At 38.9% G+C, this 16984-nt stretch overlaps 1 protein-coding gene and 1 long non-coding RNA gene across 5 annotated transcripts in view; one reads left to right on the top strand and one right to left on the bottom strand.

The window, feature by feature from the left end:
• Nucleotides 1-16984, bottom strand: part of LOC132143662 (uncharacterized) — a 939337-nt gene that overhangs the window by 67423 nt on the left and 854930 nt on the right. The gene's annotated exons all lie outside the window — the stretch shown is intronic.
• LOC132143661 (LON peptidase N-terminal domain and RING finger protein 2-like) overlaps nt 1-16984 on the top strand; it is a 141087-nt gene that overhangs the window by 93696 nt on the left and 30407 nt on the right. For all 4 annotated transcript variants that reach the window (XM_059554081.1, XM_059554084.1, XM_059554083.1 and 1 more), the window contains exons 4-7: nt 13811-13933; nt 14087-14248; nt 14420-14591; nt 14818-14920. In XM_059554081.1, the coding sequence (XP_059410064.1) occupies nt 13811-13933; nt 14087-14248; nt 14420-14591; nt 14818-14920 (560 nt within the window). The remainder of the gene's footprint in view (nt 1-13810; nt 13934-14086; nt 14249-14419; nt 14592-14817; nt 14921-16984) is intronic.

Here is a 16984-nt window from a genome sequence, read left to right as displayed (position 1 = left end):
ATGCCCTAGATATTGTTTGAAAGTGTTCTTTTTTATTTTTACATTTTAATCTGGACTACAACATGCCCTAGATATTGTTTGAAAGTGTTCTTTATTGTTCATTCACTCTTTATATTAGGGCTTCATTAGTTAACATAAGTTAATTCATTAGTTAACATAAACTGCCAATTAAAAATTCTTCTGAATATTCATTAATCTTAGGTATTCCAATATTTAATAACTTGTTAAAATCGAAAGTTGCAACGATGTTATTTCATAAACTAACATGAACTAAGACTTGTATATTTCAACAAAAATGTATAACTTCGGTAGCAAATGTAGCTATTGCTCATTGTGAATGTTAATGGTTAACTAATGGTCGTATTGTAAAGTAATACCTATTGGTCTTTATAGTTCTTTTGTACTTTAATCTGTGTAAAACGTTTAACCCTCTGGAGTCGATTAACGTGTATATGCGTTATGAGTCATTTTCTCCTGATAACCCTGAAAAGAACTTAAATTACCCTTTCAGTTTTAATCGTACAGATAAGAGCAATACATCAATCGAATCTGTAAAGGGTCTATTTTTCTTTGGATACAGACATAATAACAACAAAACTTTGTGCACTTATAAAATAAAGATAACAAACAAGGTGTGCTGTCTGCAGCCTTTGTCTGCGCTGATCTTCATTTACAAACACGTCATTAAAATAAACTGTAACTTTGTGAATACTCAACGAAGAGACATGAGAGAGATATCTATAGAAAGCTTGATATGTCTACTTTTAAACTAAACAAGTGCCGCCGAAAACAAATATTCTGTGATAAAGTAATCCATATGAAAACCACGCGATGTCCGTTTTTCACGTCTCTCTTCATTATCTTTTAATGAGACAAGCCCCAACGCCGAATGCGCTATTCAGATTCAAACTGAAGCGCGCGGCTTGAATATGCCCACACAGAAGAAAAAGCAGCAAGACTGTTCTTCAAGTTTTTTTATTTTACTGTTTGCTTCGCAATGAGAGGAATAAGACATAATTCACCCCAAAAAGATGCGATGTGGTTGAGGATTTGAAAAATAGATTTCATCTGAAAAAAAAAGAATGTAGCACTTTATTCAGCAGAGATCATAAACATGAGTACGTCTCTTATTTATTTATATACTTGTACTAGTTTTCACATAACGTGTAAACTTTTTACTAGTTACACTTTTCCAAACTATAATTCCTGACTAAATGTATAATCAAGTGAAATATTATGAAGTTTCAGTAACAATATACAATACTATACCATTCAAAAGCTTGATGTAAATAATATAAATGTAACAAATAAAGATAACTGTAACAAATGTAACAACCAATGCTGTTCTTTCAATTTATTCCCCCTAAAAAACCTGAAAAATATTCTCAGCTCTTTTCAACATTAATAATAATAATAATAACAATACATTTTATTTATTTTTTGTAGAAAATCAGATTGTTAAAAGTATTTCTGAAGGATTGTGTGACTGGAGTAATGATGCAAAAAAATTGGTTTGAAAGTCAGCTTTGATTGTTCCGAATAAACTGTTTAACTGCTCCCCCAAGTGGATATTAAATTATGTTGTGGGATAATTAAATAAATTCTAAATAAATTACAAACATAAAATTATATTGATTTATTTTGTCCTCACATTCTTTCGTGTAACTCGTCCCCTCTCAGACACACAGCTGTCTGAAAGGCTCATTATGCAGCTCATTATGCAGGCTTTTGTCTTCTCAGGTTTAAATCACAATGATATTCATGATAGTTGACGCCTACTCGCATGACTTTTACCAACAAAAAGTGTCTTAGAAAATTTAAATCCATATATTGTTTTCTTTAAGTGTGTAAACAAGATGATTTTCACATCATTTAGAAAGAAAAATTCTAGGCTACAAGCTCCAGTTCTCAAAAATCCCGGGAACCATTGTTCTTTGTGTTTTATTGCCTTATTCAAGTGATTTAACATTTTTAGTTTTTCACTAACCACGCATAATATTTTTTTTCTCAAAAATACAATCATGTACATACATGCTGCTCACATATTATTATAGCCCAGTTTGTGCTGATTACAGTGAGATTAGACTTTACCCATTTAGATATTTATAAGAAACTGAAAGAAGCACAAATGTCAGGGCATGACAAAACTTCTCCAGGCCCCAAAAATACCCTTAGACTCCAGAGGGTTAACTTAACAACATCTTTTTCTGTATTGCTTAATTGTATTTAAATGTTTAGTTATTTTTGTTATAAAATAAATGTTATTAAACCTGTTATACTGTATTATGACCACTTCTCTGAAACTGAATTTAAATGTTGAAACACTTCTTAAACCTGAAATAAATTTAGTAAATCCATTGGTCAAATGCTGTGTAGCCACCTGACTAATGACTGATCTCTATGCGAATGGAAGACTTTCTGAGTGAATATAAGTGGTAGACCATTTTAGAAAGGAACATTTAAAAGTTCTAAAAGAGGAATTAGAGAGAATCAATAAATGAGGATTAATTTATTTATATTGTGTGAATGTCATCATGGAATCCATAAAAAAGTAACTGTAGTCTGATTACAAGTATTTTAAAATGTAACTTAATCAAATTCCAAAAATTAAGCGCTTGTAATTAGAGTTTGTAGCCTAATCTAGATTACACATAATCAGTTACTACCAAGCTCTGGGTATATAATAGGCCTATAACGTTCACACAGGAGCCATCATTCTGACTGAAAACTGGAGAACAATGGAGATATTAAAATACATATATAATGTAGAACTAATGTAGTCTCATATATATTGCAGGGTTTCAATTGTGCCGGGGCTGAGGCACATAGACTCCAAAGCTCGACATTAAAGGGATAGTTCACTTTCAAATTAAATTTTGATATGTTTTAGCTTACCTCAAGGACATCCAAGATGTAGGTTTCTTTGTTTCCTCAGTATTTCCCATTTTGATATTTTTAGGTCCAACCGTTCTTGTCTGTGACTCACATAATGGATGTCTATGGTCACCACCTCAAAGAGCATGCAAAGAGGAGTCAAAATTAAACAATTCCCCATCATAAGTACACTTTGATGACCTAATACAAGAAACGAGCAGTTTGTTTAAGAAAACGAACAGTATTTATATATTTTTTTACCTTTTGTACACAACCACGTCCAACTGATCTGAGTTCCCGAGTGCTTCCTGATATGACGTGCGTGCGCGCTCTGGCTTTAGTCTGTGCAAGCGCGGAAAGCCCCGGATGTGATGTCTCGCGCATGCACATCACTCATTGTTTACCACAAGCTACGCTTTCAATCTGCACTGTCTGAAATATAATGCAGTAATTGTAATAAATTAATGTTAATAATGCACCCTATAATCGTTGCGTTTATAATAAAAATACAACACATTACTCACTCTATTGACAGCGTGCCATTGGGTCCCTCTGGCATTGGACGTCGCCTCCAGTTTATACGTGGCAAACTAAACACAACGTGCAAAACGCTGCGTCTCAACAGCGGAGAAAAATCAGGATCTTCAGTCAGGCAGGTGTGTGATGTGATACTGTCAATGTCCTCTCGTCATCTTGTAGTTGTTCCATTCGTGACAAGATATGCTCTCTACTTCTGTTGGCATCTCACAACACTTGCTACTAAAACACCACCAATTTTGAAGAGATCTCTGTCTCTGAGGCTTGAAGATGTGCTCCTGCAGCGGATCGCTCCTGAGTACTTGGTCTGTGTATTCTGTTTCAAATAAATATGGTTGTGAAAAAAATTCAACGTTGTCTATGGATATATTGAAATCGTCTTCCATTGCAATTTCCTGTACGTCTAAATATGTTTAGATCTTCACAGTGAAAGGTAATACTTCCGAAATCTGTGTAAACCATAGGCAGTAAGTGTAAACAATGAGTGATGTACACGCGCGAGAGATCGCTTCCGCCGCTTTCCGCGCGTGCGCAGACTAAAGCCAGAGCGCGCACGCGCACGTCACATCGGGAAGCACTCGCGAACTCAGATCAGTTGGACGTGGTTGTGTACAAGAGGTAAAAACGATATAAATACTGTTCGTTTTCTTACACAATCCGCTCGTTTCGTGTCTTAGGTCATCAATGTGTACTTACGATGGGGAATTGTTTAATTTTGACTCCTCTGTGCATGCTCTTTGAGGTGGTGACCATAGACATCCATTATGTGAGTCACAGACAAGAACGGTTGGACCTAAAAATATCAAAATGGGAAATACTGAGGAAACAGAGAAAACTACATCTTGGATGTCCTTGAGGTAAGCTAAAACATACCAAAATTTAATTTGAAAATGAACTATCCCTTTAACGTCAGACAAGTAACATGATTAAAACATGAGTAACCAAAAATAACTAGCCTATGTTAACACCAAAACTCAAGTATTATTCTGATTTTATTACATTTTAGAGTGGTGAATATTGGATATAGCTATTGTATACACTTATTGGCCACTTTATTAGGTACACCTTGCTAGTAACAGGTTGGACCCACTTTTGCCTTTAGAACTGCCTTAATTCTTTGTGCCATACATTCAACAAGGTGTTGAAAACATTCCTTAGAGATTTTGGTCCATATTGACATGATAGCATCACGCAGTGGCTGTAGATTTGCAAGATATAAATCTCCTGTTTTACCTCATCCTAAAGCTGCTCTATTGGATTGAGATCTGGTGACTCTGGAGGCCAATTTAGTAAAGTGAACTCATTGTCATGTTCAAGAAACCAGTCTGAGATTATCTGAGCTTTGTGACATGGTGTATTATCCCGCTGGAAGTAGCCATCAGAAGATGGGTACACTGTAGTCATAAAGGAATGTTTTTTTTTCTTTTTCTTTTTTTTTTTTCCTTTTATAGAGGGCGTATAGAGGGCGTTTTCCACCTAATCTCACTAATACTCTCATTTAAAATTCTTACATTTTATCTATAAATTCAGTTATAATAATGATTATCTATTTATCAAATTCATTAATTTATGCTAAAAAAATACAATACTCAGGTAGACTGTGGAATTAAAAAATTTAAACAATGCTCAATTGATACTAAGGGACCCAAAGTGTGCCAAGAAAAAATCCTCCACACCAGCAGCCTGAACCATTGGGACAAGATGGGATGGATCCATGCTTTCATGTTCTTTACTCCAAATTCTGACCCTACCATCTGAATGTCGCTGCAGAAATCGAGACTCTTCAGACCGACCAGACAACGTTTTTCCAATCTTCTGTTGTTTGATGAGCCTGTGTGAATTGTAGCCTCCGTTTCCTATTCTGAGCTGACAGGAGCAGCACCTGGTATGTTTTTTTGTTGCTGTAGCCCATCTGCTTCAGGGTTCAACGTGTTGTGTGTTCAGAGATTGTATTCTGCATAACTTGGTTCTAAAGAGTGGTTATTTAAGTTACTGTTGCCTTTCTATCATCTCTAACCAGTCTGCCCATTCTCCTCTGACATCAAGGCATTTTCGTCCACACACCATTTATTCGTAATAATTTTCGTGTCATGAAATGTACTTTTAAAAGTATTTCAGACGAGAATGTAGTTGTTTAAAACTCAAATCTGCAGTTTATTTATAAAGACAGAGCCTATTTAAAAATTTATTTCGCCAATTTCGGAGACTAGCTCCGTGCGATCAGCGGGAGCTCAGTGATCATGTATTTGCCTGTAAGTCGCTTTGGATAAAAGCGTCTGCTTAAATGCATAATTTTTTTTTTATTTTTTTTTGGGGATGGCACAATCAAGCGACGTTCACTTGCAGAACTCTAGTGGGCACATAAGTCTGAAGTAACAAATTTAGGTAAATGAGTGCAGAGCCAGTGGTAGTTTTGTAGGCAAACATCAATGCCTTGAATTTTACGCGAGCAGCTATTGGAAGCCAGTGCAAATTGATAAACAGAGGTGTGACGTGTATTCTTTTTGGCTCATTAAAAATTAATCTTGCTGCCGCATTCTGAATGAATTATAAGGTTTGATATAATTGGCTGGAAGACCTGCCAAGAGGGCATTGCAATAGTCCAGCCTGGAAAGAACAAGAGCTTGAACAAGGAGTTGTGCAGCATGTTCCGAAAGAAAGGGCTTGATCTTCTTGATGTTAAATAAAGCAAGTCTGCAGGATCGGACAGTTTTAGCAATGTGGTCTGAGAAAGTCAGCTGATCATCAATCATAACTCCGAGGCTTCTAGCTGTATTTGAAGGAGTTATGGTTGATGTGCCTAACTTGATGGTGAAATTGTGATGAAACGATAGGCTTGCTGGAATCACAAGCAGTTCTGTCTTGGCAAGGTTGAGTTGAAAGTGTCATCAGCATAGCAGTGGTATGAAAAGCCATGTTTCTGAATGACAGAACCTAATGATGCCATGTAGACAGAGAAGAGAAATGGTACAAGAACTGAGCCCTGAGGCACCCCAGTAGTTAGATGTTGTGACTTGGACGCCTCACCTCTCCAAGATGCTTTGAAGGACCTATCTGATAGGTAAGACTCAAGCCATTGAATTGTGGTTCCTGAGATACCTTTTGCCAGTAGGGTTGATAGGAGGATCTGGTGGTTAACCATGTCAAAAGCAGCGGACAGATCAAGCAGAATAAGTACTGAAGATTTGGATTCTGCTCTTGCCAGTCTTAGAGCTTCAACAACTGACAGCAAGGCTGTCTCAGTTGAATGTCCACTTCTGAAGCCAGATTGGTTGCTGTCATGGAGGTTGTTGTGTGTGAGATGTAGAGACTTGGTTGAACACAGCTCGTTCAAGTGTTTTTGCAATGAAAGGAAGAAGGGAAACTGGTCTGTAGTTCTCTAAAAGAGATGGGTTGAGGTTGGGTTTGTTAAGTAGTGGAGTTATACGTGCCTGTCTAAATGATGAGTGAAAAACACCAGTGTGGAGGGATGTGTTGATGATGTGAGTGAGTGCAGGTACAACTGCAGGAGAAATGGCTTGAAGGAGATGAGATGGAATAGGATCAAGTGGGCAAGTAGTAGGGTGATTAGAAAGGTTTTTGAGGAGTTTTGAGATTTCTGCCTCAGAGAGTGAAGAGAAGGATGTAAATGAGTGTATGTTTGCTGGTGAAATGAGCTTGACTGATTGTGGTGTGGAAAATTGTGCACTAATGTGTTTAATTTTATTAATGAAAACGTTGCAAAGTCGTCAGCTATTAGAGATGAAGCAGAAGGGGGAGGAGGAGGAACAGTGTTCGCGTAGAACATCACAACAAAGGTCTAAGCAAGCGCACAACACTGACAACGTATGCGATAGAGTACGAGACCACGTAGAGAGACCAGCACGTCTCTAAATTACTTTTTCAGCATTGTCACAATCCTAAATCTTCAAATGCCCAATCCTAAATCCCCAAATCCCCAATCCTCAATCCTAAATGGCTAAATGATTAAATGCCCAATCCTAAATACCAAATTCCCAATCCTAAATGCCCAACCCTAAATCCTAAATGGCTAAATGACCAAATGCCCAACCCTAAATAGAAAATGCCCAATCCTAAATACAAAATGCCCTATCCTAAATACCAAATGCCCAATCCTAAATACCAAATTAATTTTCGACTTTGACTTTAAGTTTCAAATTTATATTTTTAGTTTTGGTTTAAGACTTTTAGTTTATAATCTGACCCAATAATTCCTCCATAATATCCCCTTTGTTTACCAAAAAGTTAAGTTTGCTTAATTTTCAATAATTGAAAGATTAATTAAATTAATGTTTTATGTGTTTAATGTTTAATGTGCATTTCAGAAAATGCTTTATTTAAAACCCCAACTGAATGGCACTTAAATGCACTTAATTCATCTGTCAACTTTGTCATTGTTCACAGTACAAGTACAGACAAAGAAACAATGGGTAGTAATTAAATGTTTATTTTTGATATATGCATTGCATTCTATGCATTTAAAAAATACAAATATATTTTTTCTAATAAAGGAAACTTAGTTGTTCATTTTAAGAGACCCAAGAGTATCGTTTTCTCTTGCATAATTAATATTGCACTTTAATTAAGCAAAAACACATTTTATCCGATTACTCGATGGATTTTTTTGTAGAATACTTGATTACTAAAATATTCGATAGCTACAGCCCTAGAAAGAATAGGCATGACCTCAAAGCATTGAATTTAAACCGCATTGAAACCAACAGGGCCACTCAAAACAAATGTGACAAAGGGCTGATATGAATAGCACCTAACCTAACTAACACATTTCTTGTGGGTACCACTGATACATACTAGGAGTAGAAAGTTACACAGAAGTCACGGTTCGGTTCATACCTCAGTTCAGACATCACGGTTCGGTACAATGGAGGGAAAAGCAAAACAAAAATGCAGAATGCTTGTGCATGTCTCAGGCTATACCACCAAAGTAAAATAAATTATTTAAGCCTTGTATTTTTAAAATAAGTTTTATTAATAAAGTAAAGGCATAGAACCAGTTTATTTGTAGTGCACTGACAATAGTTTTATATAATTAGTTTATTAATTAAATTAATAAAAAGACCTTGAGATATGTCATTTTTACCTGAATTAATTGAAAATTAATTTGCTACCATTTCAGATTAATATATTTGTTTTCCTTAAAATGAATTAACCGTAACAAACACTTGCAGTGTGAATGATGCCCTGTATAAACAAAATGACGGAGTATGTTCTTATGTTTACACTGTCCGATCGCGCTCCCGCACCCCTCACACACACACACACACACACACACAAATATAAGTAAACACTTTGAATTTACGATCGCAGCTATCTCTCTCTCTCTCTCTCTCTCTCTCTCTCTCTCTCTCTCGGCGCTACAGATTAGGTGTCCCTAAAAAACCCCCGTATCTAACAGTACGTCCACGTTAGATTAATTAATTTACACGCGAGTTTTATTTATTTTTATACCTTGTATATTGTCTGTGTATATTCATGCACTGAATCGTGACGCCCGTATCGTTTCGGTTCAATACGATAATACATGTACCGTTCCACCCCTAATACATAAGCAAAAGCAAACATTGTAAATCGACCAATATTAGCCTTGGCCTACTCTAAAATGAATTAATATAATAATAACAAAGAAAACAGCTTACCTGAGAGAGAGGAGAGTTCTTGAAAGCCAAAAGTACATGGTTCTTTGGTTCACAAAGTTTGCAGTGCATTCGCCGTCGTTTTTGTTCTCAACGATTTCAAACAATTCTTTGAGGTAAGGCCAGGGATGTGGAAGGTTTTGCTGTTCGCCATCACTAGAACTACTACCAAAGTTCTCGCCTGTGCTTTCAGATGCTTCGGACATTTCGCCAGACATCATGCTCTTGCCAACTGAATCTCTGACACATTTGCCGCAGTTTGAATGAGCACTTCGTTTCGTGTCATGCAAAGAAAAGATGGACAGCCCACACACCAATGACATTTATGAATGTTATGGGTTTCTGTGCCTCATCCAATGAAATCAGTCTATCTGGCGTTGGAAAAAAGAAAAGAAAAAATCCGAAACTAAAGTAACGAGCTTTTTTTTAAAATGTAAGAAGTAGAAAGTACAGATAATTACGTTTAAATGTAATGGGTAGAAGTAAAAAGTTTATACAGCTTTTTTCTTAGCTATTTTAGAATCTGGAAAAATTACTAGGGCTATCTTGTTACTGCAGTCAGTAGAGCAATATTAATGTGTGTGATGTACGGCATGATGAATGCTCGTCACTTCTGCTGCCGAAACTTTGTCAACCTGTGGGTCATTTGGTTTATTGAAAAACCAACCATTTGGTTTCTTGATGATGAGGTTTTTTTCTGTGGTACTCACATGCACCATGTCACTTCACGTCGTATTCTCCATCATGTCCCACAGAAAAACTGCTTTTGCTCCTCCGGAACGAACAAGCGATTCTGTGGGCACCCGGGGCGGAGGCGTTACCCCTTCTAAGGTCATCTTAACCTTCGATTCGACCTCCCATATGAGTGATGAGATGACTATTATCTCAGGTAAAATACACTCTGAAGTCACCGGGCGTTCGGATAGATAAAAAATACGTGACAAAGAATCGGGTTTGACGTTCTTGGAACCCGGGGGGTACGATAGACAAAAATCAAAACGACCGAAAAAAAAGTGCCCATCGAGTTGCCTGGAGTGCCTTGAGTTGAGTCTTTTGGCAGTTCTAATATATTCAAAATTCTTATGATCGGTCCAGACGATGAAAGGTACCCCCGACCCCTCCAACCAATGACGCCACTCCTCCAATGCTAATTTGACGGGCAACAATTCTCTGTTACCAATATCATAATTTACGTTCGGCAGGAGATAAACAATGGGAAAAGAATGCACATGGATGCATCTTGTCATCTGAGGCAGCACGTTGGGAAAGAACTGCAACTACTCCCACCTATGATGCGTCGACCTCCACCACGAACTGACATGTGAGATCAGGGGCGACTAAGATTGGAGCCGAAACGAAGCGGCTCTTGAGGTTGGAAAATACAGTCTCGGCTGTATTAGACCACCTGAACGTAGTACTGGGGGAGGTCAAGGTGGTCAGAGGTGAGACTAGTTGGCTGAAATTGCGAATAAAACGCAGATAAAAATTGGCGAACCCCAGAAACCGCTGTAGGGCCTTACGGGAATCTGGACTTGGCCAATCTATCACAGCCTTTACCTTGTCAGGATCCATACCTATTCCCTCAGTCAAGACAATGTAACCTAGGAAGGGAACAGACTGTGCTTGAAATACACATTTCTCCGCCTTGATAAAAAGCCCATTCTCTAGTAACCTCTGGAGCACTCGTCTGACGTGTTGCACATGTTCCTGGAGAGACGAGGAAAAAATCAGTATGTCATCCAGGTAAACATATATAAACTGATCTACCATGTTTCTCAAGACATCATTAACGAGTGCTTGGAAAACCGTTGGCGAGTTGGAGAGCCCGAACGGCATCACCAAGTATTCAAAGTACTGTGATGTTGTTCAGCTCTCAGTAATCAATACAAGCTCGCAGAGAACCATCCTTCTTACCAACAAAAAAGAATCCCGCCCCCACTGAAGAAGAGGAAGGGCAGATGAACCTCGATGCTAGAGAATCAGAAATATATTTCTCCATGGCCTCCCTCTCAATAACGGAAAGAGAGTAAAGCTTGCTCTTAGGCGGGGACTTACCTGGAACTAACTCTATGGGACAGCATCCACACGGAGCGCCAAGTCGATGAGCCCGTTGAGGCTGGTTGGTAACTTGAGTAGGTAGATCTCCTTGTGAACACGTACACGTGTGATCCCTTGCAGGAACATATCCCACTGCACCTCCTCATTCCACTTGCACGCGGCCGCCAAGGTGCGGAACTTGATGGAGTAGTCCGCCACGGAGTAATTCCCTTGCTTGAGGTCTGCAAGCTCTCAGACTGCCTCCTTGCCGGCCACGGCCCGGTCGAAGACCCTCTTCATCTCCTCTGAGAGGGAGTGGAACGAGGCGCAGCATGAGTCTCGGTTTTCCCACACCACCGTTCCCCAGAGGGCGGCCCTCCCGGAGAGCAGAGTCAGCATGAACGCCACCTTGGACTCCTCGGTCTCGAAGGTGCAAGGCTACAGGGAGAAATGCATGGAACACTTGCTCAAGAATGTTCTGCAGTAGTTGGGCACACCGGAGTGGTTCTCGGGAACAGGAAGGCATGGTTCCGGCAGGTATTTGGAGGCCCGGGGAACAGACGTATGGGTGGTACATCGGGAGTGGTCAGCTGTTGGATCTGCTGGGTGAGCTCGGACACCTGTGTCACCAGCGCTTGGAGAGCGCGTCCGGTGTTGACGATGCTCTCCTGCTGCTGATCCATGCGGGTGACTGGGGTGGATGAATTCGGAAAGTGATGTGGAACTTGTTGCTTCCATGACTGGTCAGAGTGACCAGGGTAAATCAGGGTGAGGAAGCAAGTGTAAGTATAAGTAAAGGAATTTATTTACATAGTCAGATACACTAGGAATAATGGCAATAACAACAAGTGAGTGAGGCGATGTCTGACGGTGAACCAGGAAGTAGTGATGTCTGATGGTGATCCAGGAAGTGGCGGTGAGGAGATGCAGCAGGAGAGCGTGACACAGGAACTGAGATGAGCAATCCGTGGGGGTGAGTAGTAGAATCCGTGGTGGTGAAGAGTGGATGGGATTCCAGAGGTTTAGAAGATCCAATGAAGAGAAGAATACTGAGAAACCGGAACGAGAGACGAGTCATAGGGATCGGGTAATGAGTAGCAGCTGGTGATGATGAACAATTAACAGAGACGCCCACATGAAACAATCAGTGCTGACGAGAGACACACACAAACTCCACCCACATAGTGCAAACCCGAGACCACGGTTTACCAATCGTGACAGATGTTTTTGAAGCTTATGAGTCCGAGCTAGGAATGAAGAGGAGTTCCTGGTGATGCTCAGACAGGCCTCTAAAGGTGTCAGTGGCAAAGTTTAATGCAGACTCGTTGGCTCGTTAAACCTCTCCTGAACCACAGACAATGTCAGAGGCGTCTTACCTGGGCTAAGGAGAAGAACCGGACTGTTGCCCAGTGGTCCAAAATCCTTTTTTCAGATGAGAGCAAGTTTTGTATTTCATTTGGAAACCAAAGTCCTAGAGTCTGGAGGAAGGGTGGAGAAGCTCATATCCCAAGTTGCTTGTAGTCCAGTGTTAAGTTTCCACAGTCTGTGATGATTTGGGGTGCAATGTCATCTGCTGGTGTTGGTCCATTGTGTTGTTTGAAAACCAAAGTCACTGCACCCGTTTACCAATACATTTTGGAGCACTTCTGCTGAGCAGGTTTTTGAAGATGCTGATTTCATTTTCCAGTAGGATTTGGCACCAGCCCACACTGGCAAAGCACCAAAAGTTGGTTAAATGACCGTGGTGTTGGTGTGCTTGACTGATCAGCAAACTCACCAGACCTGAACCCCATAGAGCATCTGTGGGGTATTGTCAAGAGGAAAATGAGAAACAAGAGACCAAAAAATGCAGATGAGCTGAAGGCCACTGTCAAAGAAACCTGGTCTTCCATACCACCACAGCAGTGCCACAAACTGATCACCTCCATGCCACGCCGAATTGAGACAGTAATTAAAGCAAAAGGAGCCCCTACCAAGTATTGCAAACATGTACAGTAAATGAACATACTTTCCAGAAGGCTAACAATTCTTTTTTCTTTTTTTTTTTTGGTCTTATGAAGTATTCAAATTTGTTGAGATTGGTGGGTTTTTGTTAAATGTGAGCCAAAATCATCAATTAAAAGAACAAAAGACTTAAACTACTTCAGTCTGTGTGCATTGAATTTATTTAATACGAGTTTCACAATTTGTGTTGAATTACTGAAATAAATGAACATTTCCACAACATTATAATTTGTTAAGATGCACCTGTATGTATATGTGTGTGTGTATGTATTTATATGTGTGTGTGTGTGTGTGTGTGTGTGTGTGTGTGTATATATACACGTATATGCTGCTTTTCCATTTTGCATTTACTTTTATACTTTTTACACCACTGCTTAAGAATACAAGTATGAGACTTTATAGGACCAATTTTGCCTTCACCAATTGTGTTCGATGTGTCTATGTATGTTCACATAGCAAATTCTAAAAAAGTAAACCATAAACATAGCCAAAAATTACGCACTGCACTTTATCCTGAAGCTACAGTATGGGGTGGTGGCTCCATACTTGGTTCTTTATTGCTGCTTGCAGCTATATTTCAAATATTGGCATTGTGTTAAAAAAAATTTGGATAATTTTACCTGTCTAGTCAGTTTTAATTTAATGATAGCTGGGCTTTAGTTACTTTTACCAAACTTATTTCTTTTTCCTCTCTCTCTTTCCAGGCTCACTACATTAAGGCTACAGCGTTTAGGAGCGCTGGCCGCAATGAGGAGGCTCTACAAGAGTATTTCTACTGTTTGGCTCTGAAATTTGACTGGATTGCTGTAAAACTGGAGGCCCAAAAGGTACATTAAAATATATTTATTCGTGAATCTCAGATCCGTTTCTCAATGGTTTGTTTTCTAATTTTAGTTAATTTTAAAGTTTAAACCCTTAGATTCTTTGATTTATCAAGTTTTCATTATTACTTTTGTATAAGTTTTTCTGTCTATCTACAGATCCTGAGTCATATGTTCTCTTCGGTCTTTGCAAATAATGGTCTGGCCACGTCCATGCAGCCCCTTCCAGTTGGATCCACCTCTTGTATCAAACCTTCATCCCTCCTCAACTCTCTTCACTCCTCTCTTCCTAGAGATGGAGTCAAAGCAGGCTGCTCCAAGGTTACTGCGCTCAAATACAACTAATTTAAACAACTGCACAGAATTGCTACAATGGAGATATTGTCACACTGAACATTTCAAAATTACATTTTGCTTTGCAAAGCAATTTTAGATTCATAGCATAAATCATAGCACCATCAAATCTAAAACTTTTTTGTTTGTGTATGTTAGGAAGCAACACTCAATTGCAGCAAGTTCAAAGATGAGAACTCTTCTATTTTACAAAGCTCTGAAAACGTGAACTCTGTTGGCCTCAGTTCACTTTTTGCTCAGCCAGTCCTAAAAAGGAAATGGACCGAAGATGTTAAGGCCTTTGACCCACCCAGAAAACAGCTTAAAGAAGGTATGTGGTTTAAAAGCATGATGTATTTATATTGAAAAAATGTGTGTGTGTGTGTGTGTGTATGTATGTATATATATATATATATATATATATATAAAATACAACAAATATTTTGAAGGAATAATTAATATCTGACTAAGATCTATGACTTGTACAAAGGTTGTACAAACACACACTCACTCTCTCTCACTCTCTCTCTGTTTCTGTCTACTTGCTTCATTCCCAGATAAGGCATCTTCACGTAAAATTCTCCCTACTTTTTCTGGGGGGAGGCAAGTTCAGTCACAGCTTTTGGACAGTGCAGATTTTGAATGTTCTCTCTGCATGAGGTGATGATAAATTCTCTCTTTGAAAATAACACAAAAATTTCCTGATAATTTACATGACTCCATGTCATTCAGGATGTTCAAGTCTTTCTTCAGTCAAAAAGAAATATAAGGTTTTTGAGGGAAACATTCCAGGACAGGTACAATGGGTAAAAGGTCAAATTAGCTTTTTCAATGCAGCTTCAAAATATAACAATTTATATATATTTTTTTAACCACAAATGCTTGTCTTACACTAGCTCTGAGATGTGCCAAACTGCAATTTGGACCTTCAACCTGTTGGTCCCCATTGAAGAAAAACTTTAAAGGGGTCATACGTGATTTAAAAATTTTCCTTTCTCTTTGGAGTGTTACAAGCTCTTGGTGCATAAAGAGATCTGTAAAGTTGCAAAAACAAATGTCTCAAATCCAAAGAGTTATTCTTTTTAAAAGTTAAGTCAACCACGCCCTCCTAAAATGGCTTATTCTAACACTCCCCAACATATCTACGTCACGATGTGGGAAGATTTGCATAACACTGCCCAAATGTACACGCAAAGAAAGAAGGCTTAACTATGATTCATGCTGTAGTGTTGTTGCTGCCACCCTGTCGTGGAGACACTGTGTGTTTCGTTGCGAAAGCCAGGGACGTCACTAGGATTGGAAGACGGGGGCTTAGCCACCAGGGTATTTGTAACTTGCTTTTGCAAAAACATTTAGACTGATAACTTTTGTGCGCAGATGTGGCAGATTTGTCACAGGACGTACGATATGACGCATCCGACTATATATGAACTAGCTGTTTTAAATACAGTATTTTTATATTTAACGTTAGTTTCAGTATGTTTGAAAGTATTTTTTTCGATAATAGGTGATTCCATAGGCTCTCTCTCGCGCACCTGCGCGGTTTAAAACACCAAATAGTTATGCTATGACAAGAACAAAGAGTCTTTCTCTTGCTCCATGAATGATAATATTGTGTATAGTCAATCTGATCTGAAAAAAGAAAACCATATCGCCCAACACTACAACATATGGATTTTTTTTGTTTGTTTGTTTTTAATGACTCGCCTGTTAAGTCCTGCATAAGTCTAGGGGTAAATGTGGATGCAACAAAAGTAAAATATTTTAAAGAGCGTTGCTCTGAGTCCTGCCACAGCACCACAAGCAACAAGTTGTCCAGAAAAAGATTTTATTTCACAGCTCGTGGAACACGTACACACAAAAAAAGGAAGCGATATCTTCAGGAGAGGATAAGACCAAAACAACAAACAAAACAATCTAACTGGAGTTAGTGACCTATAACTATACTAACAAAGAAACGAGAAAAAAAAATAACAACAGATTTGTACCCTAGCTCCCTTCCAAGCCCCAAAACAGGAGAAAACAGGGTTAAACAGAAATGGCACCCACCTCCCTACAGCTTCCAAATCAAAATAGTAAACAAAACACAAGTAGGCAAACATTAAAGTAGCCGCTAAGAGATGTTAATAGTAGCAGCTATAAACCAAGCAACATAAACTAAAAAGTGAAGGATAATACAAATCTCTTAAACTAAATTAACAAAAGGTAAGTATTAAAGAACATCACAATGAACAACAATGAACAATGAACTACAATACCAAAGCAGAACACTAAGCAGCTCAACAACCACCAACTGAGACAACAGGCTGTGCAGAACACAGACAACGCTCTGGAGAAAGCTCTTGGGGAAACGTTCTTTCTTCTCTGGTAGCTGGAGCTCTGCTTTTATTCAGACTCGTTCTTGCTTGGTAAGCAGGATCAGCTGGGAGCAATCAACTACCTGCCAGGCAGTTTGAGTAGGAGAAGCCAAGAAAAAACATGGAAAGAAGAAACACACATTAAAAGAAAATATAAATAAATAAAGACTTTGGCTCCGGACGTAACACGCCCCAAGCCACCCCTCAAATACAGTGACAATTTCTTTACACGCCCAAACCCGGGGTCCGCGGGTTATGAGACAACCCGCGCATCACTAGAGCATGGCAAGTTCAGACCAAACTAGAGTAACGACGAGACGAGATTAATCCTCCAGTTACTTGCAGCACTCCAGTCTGCAACGCTCTG

This window comes from Carassius carassius, chromosome 7, assembly GCF_963082965.1.
Source record: "Carassius carassius chromosome 7, fCarCar2.1, whole genome shotgun sequence".
NCBI lineage: Eukaryota > Metazoa > Chordata > Actinopteri > Cypriniformes > Cyprinidae > Carassius > Carassius carassius.
Note: the sequence above shows the minus strand (reverse complement) of the source record. Positions and strands in the feature narration are given on the sequence as shown.